At 34.7% G+C, this 19,056-nt stretch overlaps 2 protein-coding genes across 2 annotated transcripts; one reads left to right on the top strand and one right to left on the bottom strand.

The window, feature by feature from the left end:
* Positions 1-776: 776 nt before the first annotated feature.
* Positions 777-3,454, top strand: LOC113773855 (putative pentatricopeptide repeat-containing protein At1g12700, mitochondrial). Its single transcript, XM_027318459.1, has 3 exons — positions 777-2,641; positions 2,781-2,875; positions 3,366-3,454. Exon 1 carries the CDS (start codon positions 777-779, stop codon positions 2,529-2,531), a length of 1,755 nt encoding a protein of 584 aa, XP_027174260.1. The 3' UTR covers positions 2,532-2,641; positions 2,781-2,875; positions 3,366-3,454.
* Positions 3,455-8,667: 5,213 nt separating this feature from the next.
* Positions 8,668-9,636, bottom strand: LOC113773854 (L-type lectin-domain containing receptor kinase V.9-like). Its single transcript, XM_027318458.1, has one exon. It carries the CDS (start codon positions 9,634-9,636, stop codon positions 8,668-8,670), a length of 969 nt encoding a protein of 322 aa, XP_027174259.1.
* Between the last annotated feature and the right edge of the window lie 9,420 nt (positions 9,637-19,056).

Here is a 19,056-nt window from a genome sequence, read left to right as displayed (position 1 = left end):
CTTAGGATCGATTAAGACCTGAATTGTATGTGAGTATAATTATATATATATATATATATATATAACATCTATAATGTATAATTATATATAACATAAAATGTTAATCATTTATGTATAGTAATTCATAATTATCAAACGTATTATATATAATTATGTATTTAATTATGAATTGGGTTGAGCTCAATTTGAGTTCAAAACTCGTATAATAGTGTGAATTTACCTCGAGCCCCTTAATTTGAGTCCAAATCTTGAAAGATTGAAACTCAAAAATTCGAATAATTTGTGAACTTAAGTTTAAACTTATCAAAATTTGGTTCAGAAACCCTAATTGACACTCTTAACAAAAAAAGAATGTACGAGGTTAAAATTTTGTTAGAAGATCTTTTATTTTATTTTTACCTATTTCATCCCCTGTCAGTCCCCACCCAACCGCCCACTACACCACATGTAGTCTATCTTTCGATAATCTGTGCGAGCTTAAAATTTTATAGAAAATCTCTCTTTTTTTATTTATTCTTTTTAACCTATTCCATTCCCTATGGCTATAAGTCTCCACGCAATCTTTCTTGGCAAAAAACGGTGGCCTTCCCATATAGTATAAATCACCAAAACGACGCCATTTTGAAAGCTTCTAGCTCCCCCTCTCCTTTTATTTGGGTAAAAAAAACCCATTCTAAAACCCCTTGTCTCGGGGTTTCAATTTCATAAACCCTTCCCTTCGGGTCGGGGCTCTGATTAACATCAATGGCAGAGACTTGAGCCCTGTATACGAGATTATGAGGAGAAATGTCCATGCCTTTTCTATCATAGCTTGGAGTTGGAGACTGTTCAGTTCTTCTTCCAACAGCAATCTTGGAGGTATTTCTCAGTGTTTCTCTCCAAGCCCACTTCCTCTTTCATTACCCTTTTGTTGCATTAGTAGCAATTTTAGTGTTTTTTCGCCCCATTTTTATTCTCCAAGGACTATTCATTCTCACAATCAGAGTCATTATAAATCTGGTTTTGCTGACAATGTTAAAACTCTTGATGCTGCCTTGGATTTGTACGAGCAGATGGTGTTAACGAGCCCTCTGCCTTCCGTTATTGAGTTTGACAAATTGCTCGGTCGAGTCATTAAGTTGGAGCATTATTCAGCTGCTATTTTGATGTACAAACATATGTGCTTCTTGGGTTTTATTCCAGTTGATCATTATATCATGACGAGAGCCATTATTTGCTACTCTTTCTTGAATAGGATTGATTGTAGTTTTTCTGTTTTGGGGTCCTTCATCAAGCGTGGTTACGCGCCTAATGTTGTAACCTTTACCACTTTAGTCAGAGGGTTGTTTCGAGCACGTATGATTCACGAGGCACTAGAATTATTGGAGTGGATAATATGTGTAAAGCTCTGTGAGCCCAATGGGGTTCTGTATGGTACCATAATAGATGGTCTGTGTAAGGAGGGAAACACTAGCGCAGCTATTCAAGTTCTTAGGATAATGGAAAAAGGAAAGTGTAAGCCTGATACTATTATGTACAGCACCATTATTGACAGCTTGTGCAAACATAAGATGGTTAATAAGGCTCTTACCCTTTTCTCTGAGATGATTGATAAGGGCATTCTCCCAAATATCATCACTTATAATTGTTTGATTCATGGTCTATGTCGAAATGGTAAATGGATGAAGGCTAAAAAGGTGTGGGTTGGTATGGTTGATTTTAATACATATCCAGATGTTCGTACATTTAATATGTTGGTTGATGCACTTTGTAAGGATGGAAGAATTGATGATGCTGAGTATGTGATTGATACCATGATTCAACGAGGTGAGAGTCCTAATATAGTCACCTACAGTTCACTGATGGATGGCTATTGTATGCTGGGCAGGATTGCTGATGCGAGAAGAGTTTTTGATCTGATGAATGCTAGAGGAATGCATCCTGATACTCACAGCTATAGTATTTTGATTAAGGGATATTTCAAGATAATGAAAGTGGATGAGGCTATGCAGCTCTTTCGGGAGATTAAATCTAAAGGTTTAAAACCTAACATTGTCACTTACACAACTATCTTACAGGGCTTGTTTAGGATGGGAGAGTTGGCTACAGCAAAACATGTTATCAACAAGATGAAAGCTACTGCCCTGATTCCTGATTTTCACGCTTACTGTGTCATATTGGATGGCTTGTCAAAAAATGGACATATCAATGAAGCATTGCAATTACTGGAGAAGATTGGAAGTGACCGGATAGGCCTTGATATTACCATGGTAAACATCATCATTAATGGATTTTGCAAAAGTGGGAAACTTGATCTTGCACAAGATATTTTTCGAAGTCTTCCTAGTAAAGGACTGCTTCCCAACATTGTGACTTACACTGTGTTGGTAAAGGGACTTTGTGAAGCAGGAAAGCTGAGGGAAGCTAAGGGGCTTCTTGTGAAAATGAAAGAAGATAGCTGTTATCCAGATGACCTTGCTTACAATACCATTGTCCGTGGATTTGTTAAAAGGGATGACTATGTTGAGCAAAAATGCATCTTGAAGAAATGACTGGGAAAGGTTTTTCTCTTGACTAATCCACTGGTTTGATGTTACTGGATTTAGTTATCACTGAACGAAACAATCCTAATAAAAGCATCTTCAGGAAATACTTGCAAAAGGTTTCTCGCCACTTTAATCCACCCTCTGTATTTTACCATGTGTGGATTCCACCGAAGGAAATTATGTTAATCTATTTGATATGTTCAAAGAGTTGCTCCAAGGTCTCTCTAATTAAAAGCTGTAAATGGATGATTGCAGGTGTATTTTATTGTCTGAGATTCCTTGAAGAGCTCGTTTGCTTGGAAATGGCCTGAATGGCTAAATTGGAAATTGGAAACTGGAAAGTGGTAAAGGTATTTTACCAAAACTTTCTCTATTATATCTTTCTGGATTGATATACAGCTGAATGATTATGTTTGACATTTGAGTTGGTAGTAGTCACCAGATAGATAGTCACTCAAGTCTTACATATCAAGTCTTGAGTGTAATTTATTGTAACAGCTAATGTTTTATCCACTTAGTTTCAAAACCATGTTTTCCAAACTTGCTAATTAGTGCTAAGTTTAACTCAAATAAGTGAAACTGAATTCCTTTTTGATAAAACATTGCATTCAAAATTAAGTTTGAGCAACATGGAAAGTTTGGAGCTTGAATTATGCTTTTGTGTATTAATGAGCTTATAGACTTTTTGGTCCCTCCCAATATCTCTAGATTTTTTGTTTCAAAGGTTTTCTGGCAACTTGTCTTTTCACTTTGGTTTTTCTTTGCAGAGCACCTTTGCATGAGATTTATGGCTCTTGAACTAATGTACCACTTCTAATGTGTCCAAGTTTTCCTATGAAGGTCTCCATCATGATGTCTTGGCGAACACTATGATTATGCACATCTTGAGCAGATGGCTTGTTGTGAAAATTGAAGAGGATGGCTGGTTGACAATAGTCAGGTACAAATGTTAGTAGATTGTTTTCGCTAGATAAATCCACTTTTTCCATTTTACTAAAATTTGTTGCCAATAACCTGAAGAATCTTCCTTCTTCCGTAAAATTTAGATAGTTGTTTCACGTCGCAAGAGTAAGTAATAGAAGCTAGAAAATGTCGGATGACAAAGGTCACACTGAGACAATTACCTTCTCTTGAGTTTTCGAGCTTTACTGGGCAGTGCTTTAGATTCTCGAGGTAGATTTTTCTTTCTGGAGATTGAGTTCCTGTTGGTGTTCTCCATACTAAATTTATGTCTTTTCAAGATCTCTGGAAATTCTCTCGTTTTTCTCTTTCAGGACTTCTTTTTTCCGTATAAATTTTAATATTTCTTTGGCACTGTAGTGTAGCATTTATGGGTTTGGGCAGTTTGAAGTTATTCTTTTGCTCTATCATGTGCAGATTGTCTGTGAGGCTTATGCCCGGATGCCTTTCTTCCTAGGTGGTCTAATCTAATGGAGTCAAGTCTAGTATCTAGTTTATGGAGCTTGAGATGGATTGGAAGTTTTTTATTACTCTTAACTTTAGCAGGCTAGTTAAGTGGACATCGAGCTCAAGGTTCGACCTACTTGAGTTTGAGGCTTGGGTAAAGCAGCAGTTGGCATCTCCTACCTAATGTTGGTTAGTTACTTTACATAGCATCTGAGGAAAACATTTGAATATTGAAATAAATAAAACTCAATGAGCTGGCCAATAGGAGTACAAAAGTGCTCTAGCTTGACTCAAACTTGACCAAATTCTATCTAGTTACACTTTTTGAGCTTTGACGAAGTTGAGATTCCTTCAACTGAGGTGGTCATGATTTGATTAGGGGAGTAGCTTAATTAAATTAGTTCCTTCTGCAAGTGAGCTATGTTACTTACCGTTGCTAAGCATTTTGCTGTTGTCACCTTCCATCTTCCACATTGGATAGAATTGAATGACTTCCAGTGTTTTTTGGATTTTATTAAAGAATCTCTAATGTGGATTAAGTGTTACTCTTCTGATCCTTGGTCCTGCATGACTTTGGAAAAAACCATCTCTATTGTCTTATAGATTTCTGCAATTGCATTGGGATTAAGGTATTCATGAATCAGCGAATTTGACCAATGGCTAAACAATATCTCTTAGGCTCTGATGATAAAGATTTTCAGAATCAAATGGTAACTAGGTAGTTTATATCAAATGGTAACTAGGTAGTTTATGTGTTTTGGCAGAGTAGATGCATATTTAGGACATCTGCCTCTTGAATCATACTAGTAAAGACTTAATACTTAACTTCCTTCGTAACAGTGTTCACTTGGAACAGTTCTGGCCGTAATTGCTTTCCTTACATAAATTGCTTATGAGTTCTATCCACAATTCCAGTTTTGATCCTGAAGCATAGTAGAAGTATAGGTTAAGTACATAACTGTAACTTTGACCTGTTTTTGTATAAGTCTTATGTTGGATTTATGACGAGTAGTGAAGGATACTCTTGAGAAAAGGAAATTGCCTTGACATGCTTTCTACTTCTTTATGCACTGAGGCTCAATGGTGCAAATTGTCTTCCTGGACCTGCTTCTACCACTTAAAAAATGATGTGTAGTAACTGATGGACGCTAAAATTGTGTATGGCCTCTAAATGTTTTTATGCAGACGTAGCTGATATTCAATTAATGTGTCCTTTTTCTTGTACATTTTCTATTTTAATTAATGCATGAAGGACAATTGCTTCCTTTATTCCACCCACACTTTTCTAGCGGAAGATTTCTTCCTAGGTACCTGAGGAATATAAGAGGCTTCCTTTAGTAGGTAAGAAATGGATCAACTGAGATGATAGAGATTGAAGAAAAATTTTGCTATACTCTCTAGTTGGGGTTTTACTAAAAAGGAAAGAATAAAATGTTTAACGGACGTGACTAATGATCTGTACTTTCCTCAAGGATGACAAATAAATGGTAAAATTGAAAATTTGTGGACAAAGAACTACAAATATGAAACCATGAAAGTTTGTATATGAGTTGAAATGCTAGGAAAATCATGTTTTGTGGAATTTTGTTAGTTGCTCTAACTCAGATAAAAGGCTTTTTGGTTATTGTGAATTATAATCAAAAGGCCATGCTTGCTTCTGTATTATATGATTTAAGAACTTATGTATCACACATGCTTCAGTAAGTGGGAATACTGTTAATTCTGTCAGCATGATACTGATTTTAGCTTTGAAGACCCTAGAGCAATTAATCACAGTTTAACTTTTCATATGGTTTATGAAAGGCCATTTGATATATGTACTTGCTCGAAGTTGCTGTATTGACAATATCAAGACAAGATCCTATTTTCCATGTTCATTTTGAATTTGTCACCCTAGTGAGTCAAGCAAGACTTGCTCTTTAATCTGGTTTCTACCTGTTCATAGTTTATATCTGACTGAACTGGTGGATTTATTCATCAATGAAAAGTGAAAATGTGTGCAGATGCATATGTCAATTTTGCTAATGGATGTGTTTTGGTTTTAAATTTGCTCTTCTTTCAGACCACCTCTTCACCTTTGGCATATGAGTTGATTTTGCTTTCAGTGTCCTTTGTTGTCACACATTCTGCTTATGGATGGCATTGGCTATTGAAGCAGTATTTATCTTGTACAGCTGTCCTTGCTCATAATTGTTTCCTGGAACATGTATGCTTTCGACACCTTCCTTCAGTTAACCCGGTAAAAATTTCTATCTGCAGTTTTCCCAGCCTGGAATCCAGAATCCTCCATCTGTTGCTTACAATGTGGGTTTTGTGGTATTCGTTCCTAGTGAGTATTGAAAAATGCCTAGTAGTAGATAATAGGAGTTGTTTTGGTTCCTTCATTTTTGTGTTTGTTTTCATGCAGTTGTGAGATGCATATGTCTACTTAAATTCTTTGTAATTGCTAATGACTGCATATGCAGTCCATGATTCACTGCTGCTTGTACATCTCCAGAAACAGAATTCATATTCTCAACCTAAGTGGATTACCAGAAAGATCAATCAATTCAACATCCAATTTTTGGCCAGTCAAACAGATCGTATACATTCTTCCTAATGTTGTCTGTGGGTTTGTTTTACCCATGGCTTCACAAGTTGTAGCCCGACATGTCAATGTCTTGAATGCAAGTAAGATATACAACTAAAGATGGACAAAGGTGTTTGTGTGTGAGGGAGAGACAGAGAAGTAAGATGACGAGTATCTTCTAGCTATCGTGCTTCTGGGTGAAACAAAATAGCGAGGACTAGCGAGATACAAGATGATAGCTGTGTATAGTTCATGCTAGTCTGTCCATTGAGGTCATCATAAACACCATATAAAATAGAATTTGATGCCTGAAATTTCCTGAATTTGCTTATATACTTCCTTATGCCTTTAATTATCCAAACACTGAACCATAATCATGTAGCTGAACCAAAAAGGATAAGTGGCACCCATGGCAACAATACTGGTTTGCTAGTCTATTGTGACTGTCTGGTTGGCATTTTCTTATCTGCAATGGGAGTGAATGTGGTAGTGTTATTATGGCAGAAAGAATCACCATTTGAACATGTTCACTGACTGAAATTCTAACTTGGAAATAAAGTTTGGAGTGCAACTTTTTTTTGGCTTGTGCAATATCTAACTGCCTTTGAAGATTCTTTATCGAATGTACTTCTGTTTCGTAGATGGAAGAAGGAATTGAAATTGCCTTTGCTTTGAGTTTGAGTACAAGAAGAGCAACTATAATGCTAAACATCTGACTAGGAATCACTTTGGTTGTGTTTGGGGTATCAAACTCTCATACTGGCAGGTTTGATTTTTGCATCTTGTTTATTTATGTCATTAAGAATTGGAAAAGATTAATCTGTCTATTTGGTCTTACAGTCTTGGGTCAAGTGATGAAGGTCGTGATTGACGAACTAAATTTTTGTTAGCGAAAGTTGGTGTCTATAGTCGGATATGTTGAAACTTTACACCTTGGACGTATTATCTTCTTGTATGATCATTTTTTACTGCTCATAATTGTTATTTGTTACTGCTTAGCTAATTTGAAATTCTAAAATAATGCACATCCTGATTAGAAGTTTTAAACATACAGGTGAAATAATATTATTATCAGAAAAAAGATATTATCTTTAGTAAGAATCAAGATAAGATATATGGTTCTGTGATCCAGACACTGAAAATGGACTTGCTCAGCTGCCTATACACCTATGTTGCGTCGGACTCTTGCAGAGTTCGACTTGATGGATGGAATTTGCTCTCAAAGTTCTAAACCGCTCTTGATGTTGAAAGGATACTGAGGTTTTGATTTTCAAGCATGTTTGCTTTTGATTTTAGTCTTTTTGTTTCCTTTCTTCTTACTATTTCTCCGCTTTTTTATTTATTAAATTTGTATTAATTGCTCAGAGTTCTGGTATAACTGCAGGCTGATGTATCTGGAATGCACTGTTGTTACAGAAGCAGTACTCATTTTATTATGCAGGCTCTGATATGGCCATCATAAACGAGTTTAATCTATAGATACAATTTAGAGAGTTGTATAGAAGCAACTGATGCCTTTTGAAGTGCACAAATTGGTTTTTGAAACTTAATGAAATCATGGTGTTTTCACAACCTGGAGGTCCTTAACACTGATGCAAAATTTTTCAGATTGTTCCTTCAACACATCAACAGCATGGATTTCATCAGAGTAATGATCGGCATCCAATGCAACTTCCACAGCAACCTCCCTGCAGACAAGGTTTTGGTACTTGTTGATGAGACTAAAATACAGCTATTAATTTTCAAGCAATACTTACCTGTAAATGGTTGTCTTAGCTAAGAAACCATGCGATTGATGTAAAAATTTGCTGTATTATCTTAGTACATCAGTTTTTACCACTTCAGGCATTAAAAGCTTAGTATGCTCTTTTACCACCATTGTGGTTTTTATGCAAAGTTTCCCCCTCTTTTCAAGAGGAACATCGATAACCAGAGCTTATCTTACAAGAAGATGCTTACAAAACCCAAACAATCTTACATAACATTCTCATTAATTACTAGTAACAGGATGATATGCTGATTTACAAGAATAATTTACCATCTCAAAATTCCACAAACATCAATACCAAATTTGATCATTTGTTTCTGGCTTTTGCAGTGCTGAAATATTATTAACTGAAAGCCATCAACCAAGTTTCTTCCTTGAGCCATATTCTGCATTGGTGGTTACATAATACCGTGATTGATCATCATGCACTGGCCTTCTAGGACTTCAATTTGCTCAGTAGTACAATTCATCCTGCTTAAATATTTTTCGAGGCAGCTGAAACATGTAAATCTCTGGAATTCCTCAATTCCTGGAGTGATCCCAAAAACCTCATTTTGATTGTTCTCTATCATCTCATCCAGATCAAGATTTTGTGCTTTGCCATTCACCTTCATGCTCCAACCCAACAAGTAGTGCTTGGAAGCTAAAGGTTTTACGAGCTTAGAAGTTGATAATCCAACAAAAATGTCATCAGAAAAGTATGGTTCGATGTCCAGAGGATAAGAAAATGAATGTCTTTCAGGGGCTGATGAGCTAACTGGAGCTACTGTAACACTTATTTCTCTCTTCATCCCATCATAATCCAGCCAAACTTGACTCATCTGCCCTGATTTTGTGATCCTTACTCTCCATAATTCGTCACTAGATTTTCTGTAAAATCCCAGTGGAGAATGCTTCACTACTGGAGCACCATTGATCGTGACCTCAAGATGATTATTTTCGATGCCCATCCAATCTTGGCTAGCCTTGAAGTTGATCGAAATCAGTGACGATGAATCTTCCAGTTTCCTATCTCCTCCTTCAGGCACCAAGCTGTAGAGAGGTAGCCACTTTGAGGAAGACATGATGAACGATAATCCTTCCTCACTGATTTCAGCAAGTTGGTCTTCAATTCTCATTGAAAACACAAAGGTGGTTGAAAAGGAAAAGATGCTATTGCTGGTCTGGGATGGCCTGATCTTCAACGGTTGTGCATAAAATACTTGACCCTTTACTAGGCCTGTTGAGTTGACCTGCACGGCTGATCCGTCAGGCATGATTTCAGTAACACCATCAAGCCTCAAGCTGCTGTGAAATATGAACTCTTGGCCATTGATGGAGGCTGCAAGACTAGCAAGAAGAAGCAGTAGCTGAAGGGCACTGGACATGGCTAATTTGGTAGCGCAACCATTTTCAAAATTTGAGCAGGATGCATTAAAATCACGGTGGTCACTTGGAAACCAATAGGTCAAAAGTCAAATAAAGAATTAAACAAATAGGTCCATGGAAGTATGAGAGTATGGTTACGAACAAGGAACCTTCTTGATTAATAAGGGTGGAAAATCATCAGTTTTGTGAAATAAAGAATTTCATCAAATCTTGAAAACTTGAATCTCATTGGATATTAGAATTTTGACGAAGGCGTGGTGCAGGAGAAAGTGACTTGTTTATTTGACTGCACTAGCTGGCACCGCAGTTGCAAAATACCAGGCTCGCTAGGTGAATTATATTGGTAGTTGGTTGCGGTCATTTGTTGGCATTTGAGGATGTGACTGGTCTCCTGGTTTCCAATAAAATAAAACAAAAGCAAAAAGAAGGCGATTGCATTCACACTCAATATTTGCAGGCTTGAGGCTCAAATGTGATCAGATTTTTTTTTTAGTTCGATTATATGCTGGACTGATATCCTAAGGCAGAGAATAAGACGTGAATCCGGTAGTATTTTATCTGCAAAAATTTAATTTTTTGCGTTGAAGTGCATGCGATTTAGGGGTAATAATATTAAAAGTTGTATAATCAGTCCCCTTTTGTTGATTTTGCTTATTTTGTGTCCTCAGGACGTATTAAACTAAATTCAAACAATCACTTTCCGCAATTATTTTCTTTCCAATACATGGTTATGGATCTCCTTATTCACATGCACGTGCAATTCCTTTTCTTATAGGTCACGAAATATCACCTAAAATTTTCAAAATCTCACTTAGCACCGATGAAGTGACTGTGGGACAATAGCAAATATCAAAGGTGAAGTATTAAAAGCGATAGTAGGACCATAACCAATACCAATGTGAGCTGTTATTCTTACCATTTGTATGGGAAAACTCAAATAGATAAATTATACACATATTTCTCAAAATTTCGTGAAATATTTCATATCCTATCATAAAAAAAAGTTGCCTTCGCCAAGAGACATGATTGAAGAGCTAATTACGCGAATTGGCACCAATAAAGCACAGGACGAAAGCGAACACAATGCGTCAAATTTAAAAATCTCAAGACGTGATTTGCTCGAACGTGTCAAAATGCGGAGGATGAGACCAAGGGCCGTATGTCCATTCGAAATGAAATTAAGCAAGCTATGACACCATCCAATTCTAACCACTGAGCTAAAGCTCGATTAAGTCCTTTTTTAGACGGTAAATCAGGGGTTCGAATCCCATTTGCAGTAAAAAAATTCAGAAGAGGTGTCAAAACGCTTCTTTGTTCTAATCGGATCTAGAGGATGTATCAAAACACATCTTTGGTCTAATCAGATCCGTAAACCTACTAGCCCCTACTAGGTTGTTTACTTTTTTCTTTTTCTTTTTGACTGACTTTAATGACTCCACTCCCCTCTTCTTTTTTTTTTTTTTGGCTGCAGTTTCTTTGTTGCGAGTGAGAATTTTCCTCGTATTTCTCCTTAACTTTCTCACACAGTTTGACAATTCTTTTGTACTAGTATATTATCATATAAAAATGATAAACATTAATTGACAGAACTTTATAATGTCAATATATATTGTCTCTTTGTCTCCTTTCTTAAGCTATTTCTAGGAACCAGCAGTGTCATTGGTCACTAGGAAAATTTTGTGCCTCTGTTTCTTCTTTTGTTCTCAAAGTTGCTTTTCCAGAATACAGTATTCAAATAGCTCGAGGGATCATCTACCATGTGGTGTTATCACATGAGTTTTTTCCTTTTTATTATTATTATTTTTGGTTACACTCACTCTTGTTTCTACAATGTGGTATTGTTGGCATATTAAATCAAGACTCAAAATTAGAAATTTTAGAAAATTTCTAATTATTTTGTTAGGATTATTTAGTAAGTTTTAGTCAAGTTAGGATTTTAGTAATTCTATTGGAATCAAGTTAGGGTAGTTTTATTGTTTAAGAATTAGTATTTATTAGAAAATTTCTTATAGTTGTAAAACTTGTTTATCAAGTCATTTAATCTATAAATAGGGAGTCATATTATTGTGTTTAGTTGAGAAGAGTAGGGATTGAGAGCTTTGTTCTTATGATGTGATTAATAGATTATTATTGGTATTATTGCTCTTCAATATCATCAAATTATTTTGTTGGACTCTGTCAATCCCTTTGTATGTTTTCTCCAATATATCCCAAGCCTCCTTTATCGTATCAGCTGTAGCAATTTTTCCAAAAACTGACATGTCAATTGCATGATAAATTTATGACAAAGTCAAACTGTTTTTCGCCTTATCATCGTTACTAGTATCTTGAGCAAATGCAGATTCAATATACCGATGTAATTTACATGCCTTGAGATGGGTTATCATTTGTTTCTGCAAAAAAATTGAACTCCTTCTTTGTTTTGAGTTTTTTGACAAAACAAATAATATTGGGGTTAGAGTTTGCCATACTTCAATTTACCATAGCTCTGGTACCACTCTGAAGGACCCAAATTAATAACAAATTATAAATCCACAGAAAAATATTCAAGAACAACGAAATAGAGGCAAAGGGAAATTTTTCTCAAGTATTCACGCAGCGCGGCTGCGTGGCTTTTCTTTTACACGCAGACAGAAGCTTCTGACTCCACCTTTTACAATTGACGCAGAGACTGTATCTAATACACTTGTGTCTTACGCACTTGCACAATTACTAGTGCTATACCTTAATATAAGTAATCCCATGTGACTCCATCTATAAACTAACACTGCTACTAACATCCTTATACTATATAAAAAAGAGTTTAAGATAAAGATGGTCTTTGGATTTTAACCACAAGGGTGGGACTATTTTGGGAAAGTGAGAGTATTTAAAGTGCAATTGGAGTATTGAGTACAAGTTATTATAACTAATTTGGTTTTGCTATAATTATTTAGATGTCCTTTCAAATATTTAAAACTAAGGGAAAGTTTGATATGTGGCAGTATTCAATGTCTGGTTGAGCATTGGGTACAATTGAATTCAACTTTAGTTTTAGTGAAATTACATAAAAGCCCTTCTAATTATTTAATTGTATTAACATCCAAGTCTCTTAATTTCCTGAAACTTTTCTCATGAGTTATTTTGCAAACTTATGATATATAGATGTTAAGATACAATTAATGCCAATTAGTGGATAAGGTTGGTTTCTTGGCCGTTACCATAGTAACCCCATCTATTTAAATTCATTTCTTTTACTTACAGCTTTCTTCCACCACAATCATGATGGCTTATTAAATTCGGATCTTGCTACATTAGCTATTAGTCTTCCCTATTTTGCAGCAACTTTCTCAATAGGTATATTTTCTTTAACAAATCAATTTTTTGGTTTTAAGAAATCTCAATAGGTATGTTTTCTTTAGCCAATCTATTTTTTGGTTGTAAGAAATATGTAATCTTACAGTTTATATGTGAGATAATTTTTTACTATTTTAATTCAATTGTCCATGTCAGACGACTTGATAGGGAGGAAATCACATATGTTTATTGGTATTTGTGGTTTAAGATAAGTTTATCATCATAAAATTTCCCATTTACAGATTGCATCAACTTTCTTCGTTGTTTTAGCTATTAGTTATGATAGTTTTGAAATCGTTTGCTAATCTATTAATGATTCCATTTGGGCAAATTTTCACTTCATTTGATTTGCCAATAGGTTTAACTATCTACTTATAACTATTTGGCTGCAAATCTAAAGTATTTATTTCATTACTTTTAATTGTTTTCTTGGATTGAGTGGATTAAGATTCCTTAGTACTGTTTTTGAGGTAATTATTCCTTTATATTAGTAGGCTAGTTGCTGTATATCTTTGCAACTCGTTCAATAACTGATGTTTCAAGATTGTAATCCCTTATCGAGAAGGAGATACTTTGCTATATCTCATAAATCATACAATAAATCATAATTGATTGATTGGTCAATGTGGAGGCCCCATGATGATAATCATGATATGTCCTTGAAACCAATATAAATTCAAGAACTTAGCTTGCAAGAACCAAAATTTCAGTAGCAATGATTTCTTCAAGTATGCTAATCATTCAAATTTCATTTATATGACAAGATAATTTGGTGGATTGCCCTTATATCAAGGTCAAATTCAAACTAAATAGCAGATTTTAATATGCCTAAAGTGCACTAGCAGATATAAGTAGCTATTTTATTTGACAAGATTGGATGCAAAGTGGTTGATCGTATTTTATAATTATGTTTCGTTGCACATTATATTTTTTAACTCAGTATGTAACTTATGATTTTTCTATTTAATATCACATAATAAAATTGTCATATTTCAATTATTATACTACAAAATACCAAATAATAATTGTTAACCATCTTTAATCATAGGCATTAAACTCCCGTGCGTTGCACGGGCTTTTCCCTCTAGTTATTAACTAATAAGCTAATGCCATATGGCCAGCAAATAAGTCTAACCAATAAACTTGGTATAATTTTCTACATAGCCCCCCTTAAACCAAGTTCCTCTAATTTGAACATGCCCAACATCTTCTTCAGCTTGACAAAAGTCTCAGTCTTCAATGCCTTGATAAAAATGTCAGCCACTTGCTTTTCAATTCTGCAATAATTAACTTCAATTTCCCTTTCTCGAACCAACTCACGTATGAAGTGATATTTGATGTCAATATGCTTGCTACGTCCATGAAGCACTGGATTCTTAGACAACTCAATTGCTGACTTATTATCACAATAAATTTTTGTAGGATTAACCTGCTTGTGTTGTAGAATACCAAGTATGCGACGTAGCTACCCAGATTGAGTAGCACTGTTAGCTGCTACAATATACTCCGTTTCCGCTGCAGACAATTCAATCACCTGTTGCTTTTTCGAACTCCAAGAAAACACGCCAGAACCAATAAAAAATGCATAACTTGAAGTACTCTTCCTTTCTAGTGTATCACCTGCCCAATCACTATCTGTGTAGTCAAATAATTCAACCGGATCATTTTTTAAATAAAAAATACCATAACTGTGAGTACCACCAATATACTTCAAAATCCTCTAGGCTGCGTGCAAATGTGATTGACGTGAAATTCACGAACCTGCTAATTAGACCAACAACAAAATTGATATATGGCCTTGTAAACGTCAAATATCTCAAACTTCCTACCAAACTTTTAAAATAGGTGGGATTCACATATCACCAACACCCTCCTTAGTCAACCTCAATTTTTCTTCAATTGGTGTCATAGTTGGCTTTGTTGTATCCATCTTGAATTTCTTTAAAATGTCACTTACATATTTCTTTTGAGATATAAAAATTCCTCTGTTAGACTGAAAGACTTCAATTCCCAAGAAATATGACATGAGTCTCATATCTGTCATCTCAAACTGCTTAATCATAGCCTCCCTGAACTCTGCAACTATCTCTAAATTATTTCTTGTAAAAATTAAATCATCTACATATAAACACACAATAAGAATATCACCACGAGCAGAAGATTTAATATATAAAGTGTGCTCATAGGGACATCTCTGAAAACCACGAGTCAGAAAATAGGAATCAATTCTTGTATACCATGCTCTTGGGGTTTGTTCCAATCCATATAAAACTCTCTTCAATCTATATACCTTATTTTCTTGACTTCTTCTGACAAATCCTGCTGGCTGCTCCACATACACTTCTTCATTAAGAACTCCATTCAGAAAAGTTGACTTGACATCCATTTAATAAATTTTTCAATTATTTTGGGCAATTAGAGAAATTATAATACAGATCGTGTCAAGCCTGGCAACAGGTGCAAGCACTTTAAAATAATCAATCCCGAATTTCTGCTTGTATTCCTTCACCACTAGTCTCGCTTTATATCTATCAACTTCTTCACTGAGTTTAAATTTTGTCTTGTACACCCACTTCACTCCAATGGCTTTTTTACCAATTGGAAGAGAAGTAAGTTCCCAGGTGTCATTCTTCTCTATGGCATGATTTTCTTCCTCCATTACTTTCATCCAACAATCATCACTTGCTGCTTTTTCATACACAACTAGATCACAATCTGTAAACAAAGTAAAATTCACAATATCTTCGTCAGAAGGAATATCATCTGGTGTAATAACGTAATCCTGCAGACGAGCTGGCATCTGTCGCTAACGTTAGGGACGTCCAGTTAACTCAGTTTGTGGACCCTGAGCAACTGGTGATGGCTGAATATTATAATTATCCTCTTCTTGCTGATAATTTAGAGTCACCTCTATTGTGTCAAGATCTTCAGTAGACCAATCCCAAACACCTCATTCGTCAAAAGTCATATCTCTACTCACTATCATTTTTTTTTATCACAGGATTATACAACCTATAAATCCGAGAGATTTCACTATAATCAATAAATACACACTTCTCCCCCTTATCATCAATTTTTTTTCTTAATTGACCAGCGACATGAGAATAGGCAATACACCCAAAAACTTTGAGATGACCAACAAATGGTCTTCTACCACTCCAAACTTCTTCAAGAGTTTTTTCGAGAACACTCCTAGTAGAACACCTGTTCAACAGATAAATTGCACAAGAAATTGCCTCTGTCCAAAATGATTTTGACATATTTTTCACCTTTAATATACATCTCACCATATCCATAACTGTTCTATTATTTCTCTCTGCCACTCCATTTTGTTAGAGAGTGTACCTAGTAGTCAACTGATACTAGATCCCATTTTTCTTAAGAAAATCATCACACACTAAATATTCTTGACCCTTATCTGTTCTCCAAATTTTAATCTGACACCCACTTTGTCTCTCAACAAAAGTCTTAAAAATTTTAAAAGTGTCACAGGCATCAAATTTTTGTTTCAAAAAATACACCCAGGCTTTTCTACTAAAATCATCAATAAAGGTAACAAATACCTGCGACCACCATGAGAAGGAACCTCTACAGTGCATAAATATGAATAAATAATTTCTAATGGTCTTCTGACCCTCCATGATTTGCCAGTCTGAAAAGTATCCCTATGTTGTTTTTCCAAAACGCACATATCACAGACTCTACCAAGATTTCTAATATTAAGCAATCCACCAACCATTCTTTTAATGGCCAAAAATTTTAAACTATCAAATTCAAATGATCAAATCGCATATGCCACAATCAATTACTGTCATCTATCATTGTAGTCAAACAGAAAAAATTGACACTATTCAAATTCAGTGGAAATAAGCTATTTGAAGTCGTTGGTATACTGGCAATCATTCCAATATTTTTATCAAAAATAGTACAAATACCATTCCTGATATGAATATCATATTTTTTCTCAGACAATTGGTCCATACTCAACAGATTTTGATGCAACCCAAGAACATAGAAAACATCAGAAATAAAATCAGTAGACCCATTTTTCAAGCTAATAGAAATTTTTTCCTTACCAATCACTGGTAAAACAGTGTTATTCCCAAATTTAACTGGCAACTTGTTCTTATGATGTGATTAATACATTATTATTGGTATTATTTCTCTTCTCCCACACATATTTTTATGCGTGTAAATTGCTTTTTCATATCATTGATTTTATGAAATATATCTCATATATATTTTTGTTAGAATTTTTGGATTCTACATCTGGTATCAGAACCCTAGGTTCAAGAAATTGATCCTGGGGTGCTTGTAGACATTGAAGGATTGATTCGATTATGAGGATTAATTGTGGCTGTTTTTCGTTGTAAGAGTTAGAGTATAAAAATTGTTGCAAAAAAAATTAGTTGATCGAGTTAGACCATAAGGTTGGTCATGGAGTGTCTAGTTTGTAGGGATTGGGCCATAAGATTGGTTCAAGAATTGTCAGATTGATTGCGGATGTTACGACAGAGATCAAAGAAAAATCCTATCAGTTGAATTGTGATTATGAAAATCACAGAGTGAATTGTCAAATAAGTTGACATTAAATTGGGCGACAAAAACAGTCTATCCTGAAGCGTGGATTATTTTCGCAAGTGAAAAATAAATTGGACAACGAGATAAATCTATCCAGGTACGTGGAATATTGCAGCAAAAAAAATCAAGGGAGATTATTGATTGTAATGGTTGTAAACTTAATCTCTCTGTGATGGCGGTGAACCTGATCCAAGAGGAAACTTGATTTAAAGGAGGCAATGTTGGCACATTAAATCAAGACTCAAAATTAGAAAATTTCTATATTGTTATTTAGTAAGTTTTAGTCAAGTTAGGATTTTAGTAATTCTATTGGAATCAAATTATGGTAGTTTTATTGTTTAAGAATTAATATTTTATTAGAAAATTTGTTATAGTTGTAAAACTTGTTTATCAAGTCATTTAATCTATAAATAGGGAGTCATATTATTGTGTTTAGTTGAGAAGAGTGAGGATTGAGAGCCTTGTTCTTATGATGTGATTAATAGATTATTATTGGTATTATTCCTCTTCTCCCACACATATTTTTATGTGTGTAAATTATTTTCCCATATACATTAATTTTATGAAATATATCTCCTATATATTTTTGTTAGAATTTTTGGATTCTACAGGTATACCACGTCATAGAATTTACCATAGCCCTTGTAATGCACCCTATCATTTTTGAGTCCAAATTATGGCTCTACAATAGTTATTTTTACTAGTGAATTTCAATTTATTAACTCAAGTGGCTGATTCGAACGATGATTTGGTTTGGACGTATTGTTATTTTTCTGCCTACTATGTCTCGTTAAATTCAGAGAAAGCCAATTCAACCATACATTTCAAATTTATCTTTTTCGTAACACTGCTTTCTCTTCTTTTGTTTTTATTTTTTATTAGTAATTTTTCCCCTTCGACGTCCGTGAGAGAAGTTCATCATCTTCTGTGTCTTACCTTCTTATTTATTGTATGTATTGTGTATAATGCTTGATGTTGTTAATGTACTCTTTATCTTATTGTGCCTTGATTGTGCTAATAAACTTACAATAATGTGTATCACTGTTTCTTAAAATATTTTTACACTCAAAATCTGCATTTGTTCTCTTTTAGGAATTATCACAAAACACAAAATTTGAATTCGATTCAATTCGCTCTAAAGATTTTTTTTCGAAACTTGACAAATCCGGGTGAACAATCAATAATCTTCTAATAGTATAGAAGGACTCGTTACTTTTTTTTTGGCAGTATTTATTGGAAAATCAAAAGATGTGGTTTATGCTGGCAATTAGGAACAAAAATGTGGATGATCTACGTATATGTATGTTGGCAATCAAGAGCAGCCACTGACCCATTTGCTTTAGCAATGTAAGGGCTAGTTAATATTAAGTTGGGTAAATTGCATTTTATCCTCTATAATTAGGTACTTTGCCACATAACCTCTCTATAGTTTAAAAACATATATATAATCTCCTCATGGTTTGAATTAAAGTGGCATCTTTAATTTTTTTTCCATTAAAACT

Source organism: Coffea eugenioides, chromosome 6, assembly GCF_003713205.1.
Source record: "Coffea eugenioides isolate CCC68of chromosome 6, Ceug_1.0, whole genome shotgun sequence".
NCBI classification, from domain to species: Eukaryota; Viridiplantae; Streptophyta; class Magnoliopsida; order Gentianales; family Rubiaceae; genus Coffea; species Coffea eugenioides.
Note: the sequence above shows the minus strand (reverse complement) of the source record. Positions and strands in the feature narration are given on the sequence as shown.

Excerpts from the sequence above, each read along its gene's own strand:
- LOC113773855 (XM_027318459.1), top strand. The coding sequence starts at position 777 with ATGAGGAGAAATGTCCATGCCTTTTCTATCATAGCTTGGAGTTGGAGA.
- LOC113773854 (XM_027318458.1), bottom strand. The coding sequence starts at position 9,636 with ATGTCCAGTGCCCTTCAGCTACTGCTTCTTCTTGCTAGTCTTGCAGCC.